Here is a 12,973-nt window from a genome sequence, read left to right as displayed (position 1 = left end):
TAGTTTATTGACATGCTTTGATTTCATTGAAAAAGTCACATATGCCAAGAATGTCGGAAAAAGTGACCAAAACGTTGAAAAAAGCGCCAGAAATGTCAGAAATGGGTAGAAATATAAATATATATAATATATAAACTATAGACGTGTGAACTATAAATTGATGTGCGGGCCGGATCAAAGTTTGCGAGGAGCCAGATTTGGCCAACGGGCCTTGAGTTTGACACCCCACATCTAAAAGCTGTATTTTTCAAGAAGGCTTCACATAGCTGCACCGATTTGATGCGACAACATGACACAGCAGAGTGCCATCATCGGCTCCCTGTATCTAATGTTTCTTGTCTTCTTGCCAGTTACAAGCTTTCCACAAAAAGCTTAACATGTTGATGCAGAAATAACTCTAGACCCAATCAGCTGCTGCTGCCCCCACGGAAAGTCGAGACAAAACAAATGTCTGGTGTTCAAGAGAAAATACAAAACAAATTGAAAAAAGGGAGACACACTGTGAATTCAAAATCAAATGTCACACTTAAGGGGGTAAGAGGTAATTTATTGAGACATTGTCTGTTTGTGAAAAGCTGTATGGATTCTGAGAATGTAGAATATGATCTAACGAAGACGACGAATTGACTGTGGAAAGATAGAAATGAGGCAACTAATGGAGCCAATTATCTTAACAGATGGAGGGATTGTATTCATCCCTGGAGTACGACTCTTCTTCCTCTTTCTACACACACAAAAAGGTCTGTTTAATGGTGTCTCAAGGTAAAAGTACTCACACTGTGTACTGCATACAGTAAACGTGTGCAGAATCGTTTTATAGACACATTTCTCAGGAGGTTAAATCGCTTCTAGGAGCTCTCTGTGTGTGTGGAGAAAACTTTCCAAGGGTAAATTGGGTAAAGCTTAGGATCCATCCTCTGAGGACCAAGAATATCCAGAACAACTTTTTTTTTAATGGAAATGTGACCTGTAGTTTCTGTGAGGTTTTATATTGGACTAAAGTGTTGGTCAAGGTTGAGAAATGTAGGCTTAATGGTGGCACTAGATGATTGGTCACAGGAGTTATCAAAATCATTACGATTTAGCCTCTGGAGATTAAGAATATCCACAATGAATTTTAATGTCAGTCAAGACAGTTGGTTAGTTAAGCAATAATATGAAGTTAAATCAAACCCCCGAGTGTAATATTGCGATTATACAACAACAGTTGCCATCAAAATAAAAGTTACAATCAAACTGTATTCATATTGTGGGGCAATTCATTCTCAAAATAAATAAGCAACAAAGACGATTTCTAGTCACTCCCTATTTAGTCAACTTAAATATTTTTCCATGGATAGATTTAGATACTAAACCACAGCGAACTTCAAACAACAGAGACGATTTCCTGTCCCCGTAAAGCGTTAGTCAGCAGCTAACTTAAGCTAACGTTGGCTTTGTACAAATCGTAGGATTTCCCAAACTGAATAATTATTGCAAATACAAACCCCAAACTGCTTTGCTAGCTCTATCCTCTTATAACTAAGATATCTGCTGAAAAAAATTATTTCTCCACGGATAGATTTAGATACTAAACGACCGCGAACTTCAAACAACAGCGACGATTTCCTGTCCCTGTAAAACGTTAATCAGCAGCTAACTTAAGCTAACGTTAGCTTTGTACAGTTCGTGGGATTTCCCAAACTAAATAACTACCACACATATAAACACCAAACTGCTTTGCCAGCTTAATCTTGTTGTAACTAAAGTATTTTTTCCATCGACCGATAAAGCTCCTGTGCGTCAGGGAAAATCACATCTAGCAGCTATTTTCTAGATAGCGCTGTAAGCAGCACATCTGATCCAAAACATTTTCAGTGAAAGTTAACTTCAGAGCGTTGTAACAAATAAGTTGTTTAATACGATTAATCACTTTATATACTAGTTGGAGAGCTTTTGTCTGTTCCGCTGTGGTTCCTGAATTACTTAGCTACATGAATAGAAATGTTTTGAAACAGTTTTTTTTAAATCAACTAATATTGACACATAAGTGATATTTTAAGTGATGCTCAAATGGCTCTGGGTGTGCTGTCAAGCTGATTTGAGCACGTTTTCAATGTCTAGTTGACCAATCAGATTGTCTGGTTGGATCTACTTGTTGCATAATAGTTAATCAAGTCCTTTTCATGGGCCAACATGTTAGTTAATGGTTAATCGTGATCCGATGGTGGTGCTTCGAAATCACCAAATTATAAAGATTCCTCCTCATCTGGGTTAAGAATATCTAAAGAAAAAACCCTGTATTTTCTGAGCTACCTCTTCATGAACCAAAGCATTCCTCCACTGGGGACAATGAGTATCGATCAGCAGTTATAAATATCTATCTCTGGACTGAAAGTGTTGACTCCTTGCAGCTGTGACCGCAAAAACTACCACCTACAGTAAGTTATTGTATTCTGTTTGTTTGATTCTTGTCATCAAACCCATTCACTCGCAGATGCATTTAAAATCATCCTCGTCCTCACTCATCCATGTGATTACTTCTTTGTTGTTTTTGTTCGGTGACTGCGGCGCATATCAGACAGTTCCTCCTCAGTTATTCCTTTGAAATCACAGTATGCTGGTTTTTTTTTTTTACTACAGAAGATACTTCAGATGTGATTTATGTCAAAAGGTTGTTTGGTGTTTTATAACAACGAGAGGGGAAAATGCTATATTCTGGATCTCTTAAATGTGCTTGTTATGACAAGTCTTTCAGTTCACGCTGATTTATCGCGGCCTTACCGGCAGGTGGGAGGGATGAGATTCATTGAGGTATTGATTCTGGAAGCAGAGGCGGAGAGTCTCAAGCGGACGGACGTTACAGACCACATACGCTGGAGACAAACATTTTTTGGAAGAGTTTATGATTGAAGAGACGTTTTCTTGTTTTCCCGCAGCACAACCTTTGCAAATACAACTTTTAAAACCTGAACGACGACACTGAAGAGCGGACTGGTGCAGACTAGGGCTGCACGATACGAGGAAAATGTCAAATTGCGATTATTTTGACTGATTTTGCGATTGTGATAGGATTCACGATATTGGAGGGAATGATACATTTTTTGGATCATCATTCTCATTTTCATTGAAACGCAAATAAAAATGTACTATAGTCATGTAGTGTGATTTCTGCAAGAATCTGTTCCAAACAAAGATGTTTTCTGTAGTCTGTAGGATAGGATTTGTAGGCAGGGACGTCTCTGCAGCACCACAAAACATCATTCAGAATGGTTAAACACATTTTGCCTTTAATAAATATTGCACCCCCCTGCGATTTGGATATTGCACTAGTCCATATTGCGATTTTGATAAAATTGCCCATCTCCGGGAAAGCGAACTGAAACAGCGGCTGGGTGAGTCAGTTTAACAAAGCATAGTCTATAGCGACGACGTTTCATTTCCAGGATTATTCAGGTGCCGCCGGAAATTCCGCCGAATGTCCCTAATTTTCGGCCAGATGTCCGTCTCCTTCCTCTTTCTTTGTGTTGGCGTTCTAAACTCCGGTGGATTTATGAGGACTATGGTTAACTGCAGTGTTGGGAGTAACGCGTTACAAAGTAACACAATTACAGTAATGTATTCCTTTTTGCCTAATGTTGCCTCTATTTTTATAGCTTTAGTTACTCTGCATATTCATATTAATTATACAAAATATTATGAATAATCTGTGATGTATTAAAGATAAAGACTTTATTGATTCGCTGGTGAAATTCAGCTAGCTGCCAAGTCAAACTTCTGCTGTTATTTTGGAGAAAGTAACTCAAAAGTAATGCAAAAGTAGTGTAAAGCACTACAATTCAGAGACAGTAATATTGTAATATAACTAATTACTCTCAAATGACAGTAACTAGTAATCTATAATGTATTGCATTTTGGAAGTAACTTGTCCAACACCGGTTACCTGCTCCTCAGATCTCTGCAGGGTAAATCCAGACAGCTAACTAGACTATCTGTCCAATCGGAGTTTCTTGTTCCTTCCCGAGGCTATTTCGCAGCGGCACCGTTGCTCCGTCCGGCGCTTAGCGCTGCCCAAGACGACTGTGATTGGTTTAAAGAAATGCCAATAAACCGTTTTTTTCTCCTATCCTGGAATGCTGTGCGGACTAGCCAGAAAGACTAAAGAGAGCCTAAACACAGCCCAAACCCCTCTAGCAGAATGAACGATATGCAGTTATCCAGGCTAGTTTAGTCTCATTCTCACGTTAAACGCAACACGCATGGAGAGGAGACAATATAATAAATGTTACAAGCTAGGTTTAGCCTTTAGTAGCTGTGTTTCTTTTGTTCTACGAACCCAGGTTAGCTTGTAGCTCTTCACATCTCGTCTTTTAAATGACACAGATCACAGCACTGGGCTTTAAACTCAGAGACTTTGTGAGGACACTTTCTGCCAAAATGCAGATCAAAAGCTTTCAGTTCTGATACCGTATATATCATTATATATATTAACTATTTTCTGTTGAGTTTGCAATAGTTTGAATAATGTTTTACCCGTTTTTTAGCTGACATTTCACATTTGTGTCCAGCATAGAGACTTGACGTGTATACACCAGTGTTGTTAGATACTCAACAAGACGAAGATGTTAAACTGTCTTTTCACTATTTGCTGAATCTCTACAGCCCGTGGAAACTCAAACACTGCCTTTTAAAGTAATATACACGAGAGTTGAATACCGGAAACGTCTCGGTATTTCCCAGGGATTCTCGCCAAAATCGGCTGCCTCAGGTCAACATGATCAAACGTTTTTTTTCCACTGTTTATTCCACTGTTCTTTTACATTACCACATTAATGACCAGGTTTAAAAAGATTACGATCAGAAAATCAAGATGTGGATTGTTTATGTACCCAAATCTCAGACACGAGTAGACTCTCAAACATGTCGAGAGGGCCACGCGGAATCTGCAGACGCAAAACTCCACGGAACTTCCGTAACAGAATATGAACACATCACCCTCCCCAAGCTGAAAAACAACCTGCTAAATTCCGCAGAAGTTTGTTTTTATTGTGTGTTTTTTCCACGACTCACGTCTGTGATCTCCGGGTTGGGGCACTGTGGCTGTGGCTGTGATGACGGGCAGAGATCCCGGTAAACACATGTGCGTGTGGCTGCACACCAGGCACACTGGTACTTGGCTTCTGCGTGTTTACACAGACTGCAGTCCTCCCGTCCCACGGAGCAGTTATACAGCACGACTGTCCGAGAGGAGGAATTGAAATTGGAAATGAGAGAGAAAGTCAAACGGCGTAATAACTGCACTTTCACACTTCATCTTGATTTGTGTGTGTGTGTCTCTTCACAAGTTTGTGTGTGTGTATGCACAAGTGTGTGTGTGTGTGTGTGTGTGTGTGTGTGTGTGTGTGTGTGTGCATCGACAACTGTAGGTGTGTGTGTATGTATAAGTGACACCAACCTGTCAGGGTGCTGTCAATCTTCCTCTCAGTGACTTTGTCTTTAATATGGAACGATACGCTCACCTCCTGCTGCTTGTCATAGGCAAACTGTGCACGCACACACACACACACACACACACACACACACACACACACACAGAGATTTAGGTTTTCTACAGGGTGTTTGTGTGTGATGAAAGAGAGTGAGGAAACACACTCTGTAACCACATACTGCCGGTCTCAGACTCAGTATGAGGTGAAGATCACTGGAGACAGAAAAAGTAGAAGCTAGTGACTCAGAGAAAACAATGACATTGCTTTGTGGACAATCTTTAACGGTGCATAACTGTGATCTTAAAAACGTACAATATGTAATGCTCTGCCACTAGGGGGTCTCTCAGTCTAAACAATAAAAGAAGAAAAGATGGAGCGGTTAGGATTCCTTCAGCGTTCATTGTTCTTGAGCTTTTTATCCGCAGAGGTTTCCCGCTCTCCAAAACTAACGGAACCGCCAATTAAAAATACTGAATAAAAGCAGCTTCACGTTAAAAATCTGCGTTTCTCTGACGCTGTTGGGCTTGTCAGCGGAGGACAGACGTCCGATTGGAAGTACTACAGCAATCCGAATGAAACAAAAAAAATCATTTGGTTTATTAATATTTTTAAATAACCCTTACGACGCCTTAGAAAAGGTGGCACAAATAAAGCTCTGCAAGGTCGCGGCCTTTTTTAGCGGCCGTTGTTGTTGTTCCGGTTAGACGCTGGCTGCGTGGCGTGAGCGTGGCGTTTCTGCTGCGTGGGGGCTGCGTGGATTTTTCGATGTCTTTACACACCAGAAATGTGTCTGACGCGGCGCTGCTGCTGCTGCTAGCCTTGTCTGGACACGTGGATGTTTCCCATTGACAAAATGAAATACCATGTTAAACATAAACATATACTGATCTGATTACAGCAAAGACAACGTCGGCAGTATTGACGGCAAAATTGGCTCCAGAATATTTTGTTTTGTATTGACAGGTGCAATATTAGAAAATCAATTTTTTTTAATATATATATATATTTATCTGCATTTATATCAAAACCTAGAGACTTTCAAACATCAACATGTCATTTATTAATATGTATTTGTGTCTAAACGACACAAACATCTTTTCGTGTTTTATTTTGCGTGGAAACGCTTCCAACACGGTTGCATGTCGTGTGAAAAATAGGCGTCGGTTCTATTTCTAGCACGCACGCGTTTTCGGCGCAGCTCGAGCTCTAACCGGTTAACATGGGAGCCGAAATATAAAACGCTCGCGCGACGCATCCTGGGTGTAACCGGCTTTAGTCAATAAAAGGTGACTGTCATCCGCGTACAGAGCTCCGCGAGAGAACAGGCTTTTAGAACGCAGCGTCTAGCATCTCCACTGCGCTGTGGAGTACGGTCTGGCAATGCGAGACTAGCATCAAGCTAACAATGACATTGTGTGACGTTTGGGTTTAGCGTTCTCAACACCTGGCAACTCCTGTGGACTGAGTAACTCAGTATTTTGAATGTGAGCTGTTAGTGTTACATATTGTACCTTTAATAAAACTAAAAGACAATCTAAAAATCAACCCCGCAACACGACACAAAACTGAGTTTGAGAATCTTTTCTAACTCACAGTTTAATCTACTCACAAATTAGTGGCTAATTATTATCTAATTCTTCTAATCATCATTAAGGATACACTCCGTGATTTGGTTACGAACGCCTGGCAGTCTTCACAGTCGAGCTTCAAAACACGAACAAAGAGCTTGGAGAATTAACGTCGAGCTGCTAATGGACACAATAACAGAGTCAGAGTGTTTCTCTAAGGGGACTTAATGGGTTTAATTTAGGTGCAGAGGGAGAAAAACAACTAAAATGTCGCTGTACAGACAAAAAGCGATTGATTGGATTTTTTTTAAATGCTTTACAATTTGCGAGTCCTGATTTTAGATTACAGTTATTTATATCTTGCTTAATTACGTCTGTGTGTGCCGATGTTGATGGGATTTTGTTATCAGCTGTGTTTTTGTATATTTTTTTTTATTTTCGTAGCAGAGAAGAGATGCTTTTCAGTTTTATCGCCTGTTGTGACCTGTTGTCTTTTGGGAAAGTGTTCACTGTAATAAAAACATAACAGTGTCTGAATTGTTCCTTATTTTTATAATTAAAATAGTTTTCCCCAAAGCTGCCAGTGGGCAAAATGTTCCCTCAGTGGCCAGCATGAAAATTGTATCTGTCTTACACACTGAAACTACTGTCTGTGAGAAATAAATGAACACATACAGGTTCTTATGCATTTAGAGTGGTTTCCGCTGTACCAAACTCACACCGAACTGTGACTTTTGTCTACCGTTACACCTCTATTGGTTTATATACACGACGTTCCACTTTGCCGCCGGAAATTCCACCGGATGTCCCTCTTTTCGGCCGGATATCCGTAACTTTCCTCTTCCTTTGTGCTGCCGTTCTAACCGCCGGTGGATTTGTGAGGACTATGGTTAACTGCTCCTCAGATCTCTGCAGGGTAAATCCAGACAGCTAGCTAGACTATCTGTCCAATCTGAGTTTTCTCTTGCACGACTAAAACTACTTTTGAACGTACACATGTTCCACCAAAACAAGTTCCTTCCTTCAGGGACTGATTGTAAAGATTTACAAAGAATGTGTTTACGGCATTTCCTCTCTAATCTCCTTCGTACTGACCTCGTAACCGGGGAATTTGAACTTTGACCCCTCCTCCTTGGTGACCGGCGCCTCCGTGTCCTTCATCAGCTCGGTCCCGATGGAAAAGCTCTGTCCCTGGAGACAGAGACCTTATTTACAACCATGAAATACAGTAGATGATAATAATCATAACAGTGTCTTTCTGTGTGCAGAGACAATGTGAAACATCTCAGGTGCAATAATATTATCTATATTCACAAGCCGTTTCTCATACAGGTGTTTTTAAACTTTCTTGTGGCAGAGATAGAGGCAGTGATGTTTCCTGTTTCCTGTACGGGACTCTCACACCGCTTCAAACCACACTGACTGTCTGATCTCTGGTTACATGACTGGCCACCGCAGTGTGACGTGGGGTTGCGTTTCTCCAAATGTTGAGAGGGGTCTCAATAGATTATTTAATAATCAGATAATTAAAACTGGGCTCTTTCAGAAGTTTTTGTTCCTTTTCAATGTTTTCAAGTTCAATGTGAAGGTGGTTTTGGACAATTTTTCCCAATGTGTTTGTCGCCTTTTCAAGTTTTTTTTTTTTTTTTCCCCAGGTGCATTCTGGGCGTATTGCTATCTTGAGGCGGCAGAAAGTGATCGCGCCATTGACCAACAAAAACCTGGTCTAAAATCAATAACGCAGCATTTTATTGTTATTTTAACAGCAAATTAGTAAAATGCTGCTAGCCTTGTGCAGAGCGAGCACACTATGCTTGTTACACACACAGGGACGCACAGCAGCACACACACATGCAAAAGATTAAAAAAAATAAAAATATTATGGTGCAAATCTGTCATCATGAAAGCAATACGCCAAAGTCCAAACGCGCCTGGCTTTTAATGGGAATGGGAGATGATCTCTGATTGGTTGATTGCATGTTACGCCCAAAACACACCTCTGATTAATGAAGACACCAAGTACAACCCTATAGAACCACGCGTCCGGCGCACGGACCCTTTTCTCCCCCGTCAAACTAGCAAAAGTGGATTTGGACACGCCCTAAACGCACCTGCGCCAGGCGCTTCACGCCGTGCGCTTAGATCGTTAAAATAGGGCCCTTAAGCTCTTTTTTTTCAAGGTTTTTTTTTGCTTCTTTTTAAATACATGCAGACATATCCTGGGACCTCTCTAGACAGTTGGAGATCTCAACCTCCCCCCCCAATGTTGAATCCAAATTTACGCAACTTTTGAGTGGCAACCCCTCGCGCAGCCTAAACGCACTACCCCCATACAAAATGAATGGACAGACCCGCGTTTTTAACGGACGGTCGGAGGGCTGACGCAGGAAGTGGGAACGAGCAATGTACACAAATTCCAATGTGCTCGTAGGACCCTGTACCTATACTCGATTCCATTCTCTTCTAATGAAGCATTTCCTAATGTGCAGGTGTGAGCGCTCTCACCATGTGGCCCAGGTTCCTCCCCTGAAAGCTGATGGGGATCGGAAAGCCCACGGGGATCAACTGTGGCTCCGGAGACTCAAACTGAGGACAGCTGTCACTCTTCATCACAGGAAGCAGAAATATTAGTTAGATTCAACCATCACATCAACACATTGTCCAAAACCCAAAGATATTTAATTTACAACGATAAACAGAACAGAGAAAAGAAGCCAATAAACATTTGACTTAAATGGTTATTCTATTATTAAAAAAGGTGCTTATTTTTTGTTGTTGATCGGTTTGACTTTGGTTCACAGGAAACGCAAAACACACACACCCACACACACATGCACCCACACACACCCACGCACACACATGAACATGCACCCACACATACCCACACACACACACACAGACACACATACACCTACCTACCTGTTTTGGTTTAACGATGTGTTCCCCAGCTACATTATCATTGTCGTCACTGCAGATGTGATCCTCAGCGTTCCACTGACAGCCCCATGTACTGTTCACACACGCTATACACCTGAAAACACACAAACCCCACATACTTACATACATGTGTGCGATTCACACAGCGCGCGCGTGTGTGTGTGTGTGTGTGTGTCGTCCATCTTACGGTGTGTTTGGGTTCTTCCTGACTGTGGCAGCACAGTTGTAGAACTCGTATTCTCCAGACGTCACCTCGATGTTGTTGTTCACCAGAACTTTGACTGGGACCGACACGTAGTCTGAGAATACACACACACACACACACACACACACACACACACACACACACACAAAAATACAATAAAAGATATCAACGTAATGCTTTAAATTATAGATATTTATAGGGAAAGTTTGACATTTCGCTTTCTTGCAAAGAGTTGGATAACTAGATTGATAAGATTGTGTATTTTTCAGTTAAATATCAATCTATAGCCCGTTACGTTATTGTCAATACCTATAAAAGCCACGCATCCTTTGAATGCCCTAGGTCTCTAGTTTGTGGTTGTAAAGTTTCTTGAGGCTGATAAAATGGCTACTACGGGGGAAAACATCATCACACAGTAATACAATTGGGCTCATTGAATCCACAAGATTCCAAGCTTTCCAGTCAGACCCAATTTATGCAACACTGAGACTGTTTAGGGACTCCAGTATGCAGAAATAGAGACTCATGGGTACCCTAAGAACCCATTTCCAGTCAGATATCTTAATGAGAGGTCAAGGGACCTGTTTGAAAATGGCCATGCCAGTTTTTCCCTTGCCAAAATCTCTGAATTTGGAGAACTAGCATAACATGGGTGGTACCAATGGATTACATAAGTCGTCCAGTTTCATATGAATCCATACCTTCACTCTAGCTTTAAAACGGAGCCCGCTAGAGTCTCTGAAAGACAGTAACGTCGGCATTAAAGATTGCCGGCAGTCCCGCGGGTTTTTATTTATTATTATTATTATTATTATTATTCAGAAAGACTTCCTGTAAATCCTCCACGTTGTCCACCTACCCTGCTGCTGGGGAGTGGGTGGGATTCCCACGGGCTCGGGCAGCGAACAGCTGACCTGCATCTGGCCGTCGACGAGGACCGGCACGGCTTTGCTGGTGAAAGTGCCGAACACACACTGCAGCTGATCAGAACTCCTCAGGATGGGCAGGGAGGGAATTGTTATGTCAACCTGGAGAAGGGAGCGTAGAGAAGAGAGGGACTGGGATTAAAGGCGGAGGAACATGTGATAGAGCACACGCACACGTGTCCAACTCAAGGCCCACGGACCAAATCCGGTACCTCGCAGATTTTGATCCGGCCTTCATGTTAATTTAGGTTCACAATAAATTTTGGCCCACCAAGTTTTTGCTGCTTTTTCCAATGTTTTTGTCACTTTTTTCAGCGTTTTTGTCGCTTTTTTTAACAAGTTTTTGTCACTTTTCCTGCTTTTTGTTCTCTGATGGCTGAGAAATTTTTTTCCTGCCTTCTTTAGGGCGTTATGTGGCCTAAACTGTAAGTGAGAAAGCTATATGAGACACGCAATAAAACAGTCAAAGATATTAGACTTTTATTATTATGGGTTGCCTGATGGCCCGGGGCAAGTTGTACGCCACTTTAGGCAAGTAAATATAACAACCCACTTGCCCGTTTGGGCGTCATCATATCATAATCATTTGATTTGAATGAGCCATTGGCCAATCATGAAATGAGTTGGCGCTTGATGTTTTTGACGTTTAAAAAAAAAACAAAAAATGTTGTTAACACTTTTGACGCTTTTAGTGAGTTTTTTTGCGCTTTTTTAAAAGTATTTTTATTCTGGAGATTTGTTTTCAATATTTTTTTGACGTTTTTTCCCCCCAATGCTTTTTTTTGACCGTTTTTTTCCGAACGTTTTTTCAACATCTTTTTCTTTTATTGGGGCCAGTAAAAATTGACGTTCGGGCAGGTAGAATTTTTTGACACTTGACACGGACAAGTGAAAAAAAAACCTAGCGTTGAACCCTGTTATTTAATAAAAGCATGTTAATAAACTATACATGTCTGGCCCTTGACTCGATTCTCATTTCCAGTGTGGTCCTTTAGTGACACTGAGTTTGACACCCCTGTCATAGAGAGTGGGAGACGCACAAGTCATTATTTGTCACCCCTGCTGGCTGCAGTCAGATAAAGAAATGTTTTCTGGGTGTGAGTGACACAATAGGACTGGGTGTGACAGAGTAATAAAGATAGTTAAAAGGATTGGACATTTGTTATTTCATCTTTTTATTATTTAATAATATAATAAGAATATAATATTTATAACGAGTTGTGTTTGTGTCGCCAAACGTCTATCTTTCCCCTCAGTACTACTCTTTAATCACTCATAAGCTGTGTTGGAAACCGTTCCCTATCATGGGAATAGTGCACTATGTAGCGTGTTCGCCATTTTGTAGTGGTGTTCGAATTCTCTGCGGTTAATTTTGTTCACTATAGCCCACTATGAAATACCCACAATGCACAGCTCATTTGAGTGTACATTCGATGAACCCTACATTTTACTCCCGTATACCACAATGCAACGCGTCGTGTTTTCCCGGAGGAGAAGAAGAAGAAGAACCAAAAGCACCCGCGAAAACTGAATAGTAAACAATGGAGTGGGCTTTCGTTTCTAAACATGGGAAATGTAACATGCAACATATATACAACCTTTTACTTTCCTCCTGGGTGCCTGGTTTATTTCAGGGACCTATCAGAAGTATTTCAGTTTCGGTTTGTTTACATGATGCTGGGCGCGCTCGCCTCCGTCACACAAATAACCAAAGCATTTGCTCACGGAACGATATTTTCAGTGTAGTGTCCGAAATCTTGTTCGCATTCACGCCATTGCCAAATGAGCTGCTACAAAGCTAATTAAGACTCTCAGCTCCACACAACTCTCTCTGGATTTCTCAGTATGACTATGTTCAGAAGATCGTGG

General features: G+C 41.2%; 1 protein-coding gene across 4 annotated transcripts in view; it reads right to left on the bottom strand.

Annotated features, from left to right (window-relative positions):
• LOC114549913 (plexin-B2) overlaps positions 1-12,973 on the bottom strand; it is a 227,618-nt gene that overhangs the window by 38,768 nt on the left and 175,877 nt on the right. For all 4 annotated transcript variants that reach the window (XM_028570246.1, XM_028570249.1, XM_028570248.1 and 1 more), the window contains 7 exons: positions 11,038-11,206; positions 10,161-10,272; positions 9,956-10,067; positions 9,542-9,640; positions 8,132-8,227; positions 5,435-5,522; positions 5,050-5,216 (listed from right to left, as the gene is read on the bottom strand). In XM_028570246.1, coding sequence (XP_028426047.1) covers positions 5,050-5,216; positions 5,435-5,522; positions 8,132-8,227; positions 9,542-9,640; positions 9,956-10,067; positions 10,161-10,272; positions 11,038-11,206 — 843 coding nt within the window. The remainder of the gene's footprint in view (positions 1-5,049; positions 5,217-5,434; positions 5,523-8,131; positions 8,228-9,541; positions 9,641-9,955; positions 10,068-10,160; positions 10,273-11,037; positions 11,207-12,973) is intronic.

The sequence above is a fragment of the Perca flavescens genome, chromosome 23, assembly GCF_004354835.1.
Source record: "Perca flavescens isolate YP-PL-M2 chromosome 23, PFLA_1.0, whole genome shotgun sequence".
Lineage (NCBI taxonomy): Eukaryota > Metazoa > Chordata > Actinopteri > Perciformes > Percidae > Perca > Perca flavescens.
The sequence above is the reverse complement of the archived record's forward strand: the minus strand, read 5'-3'. Positions and strand labels throughout refer to the sequence as shown.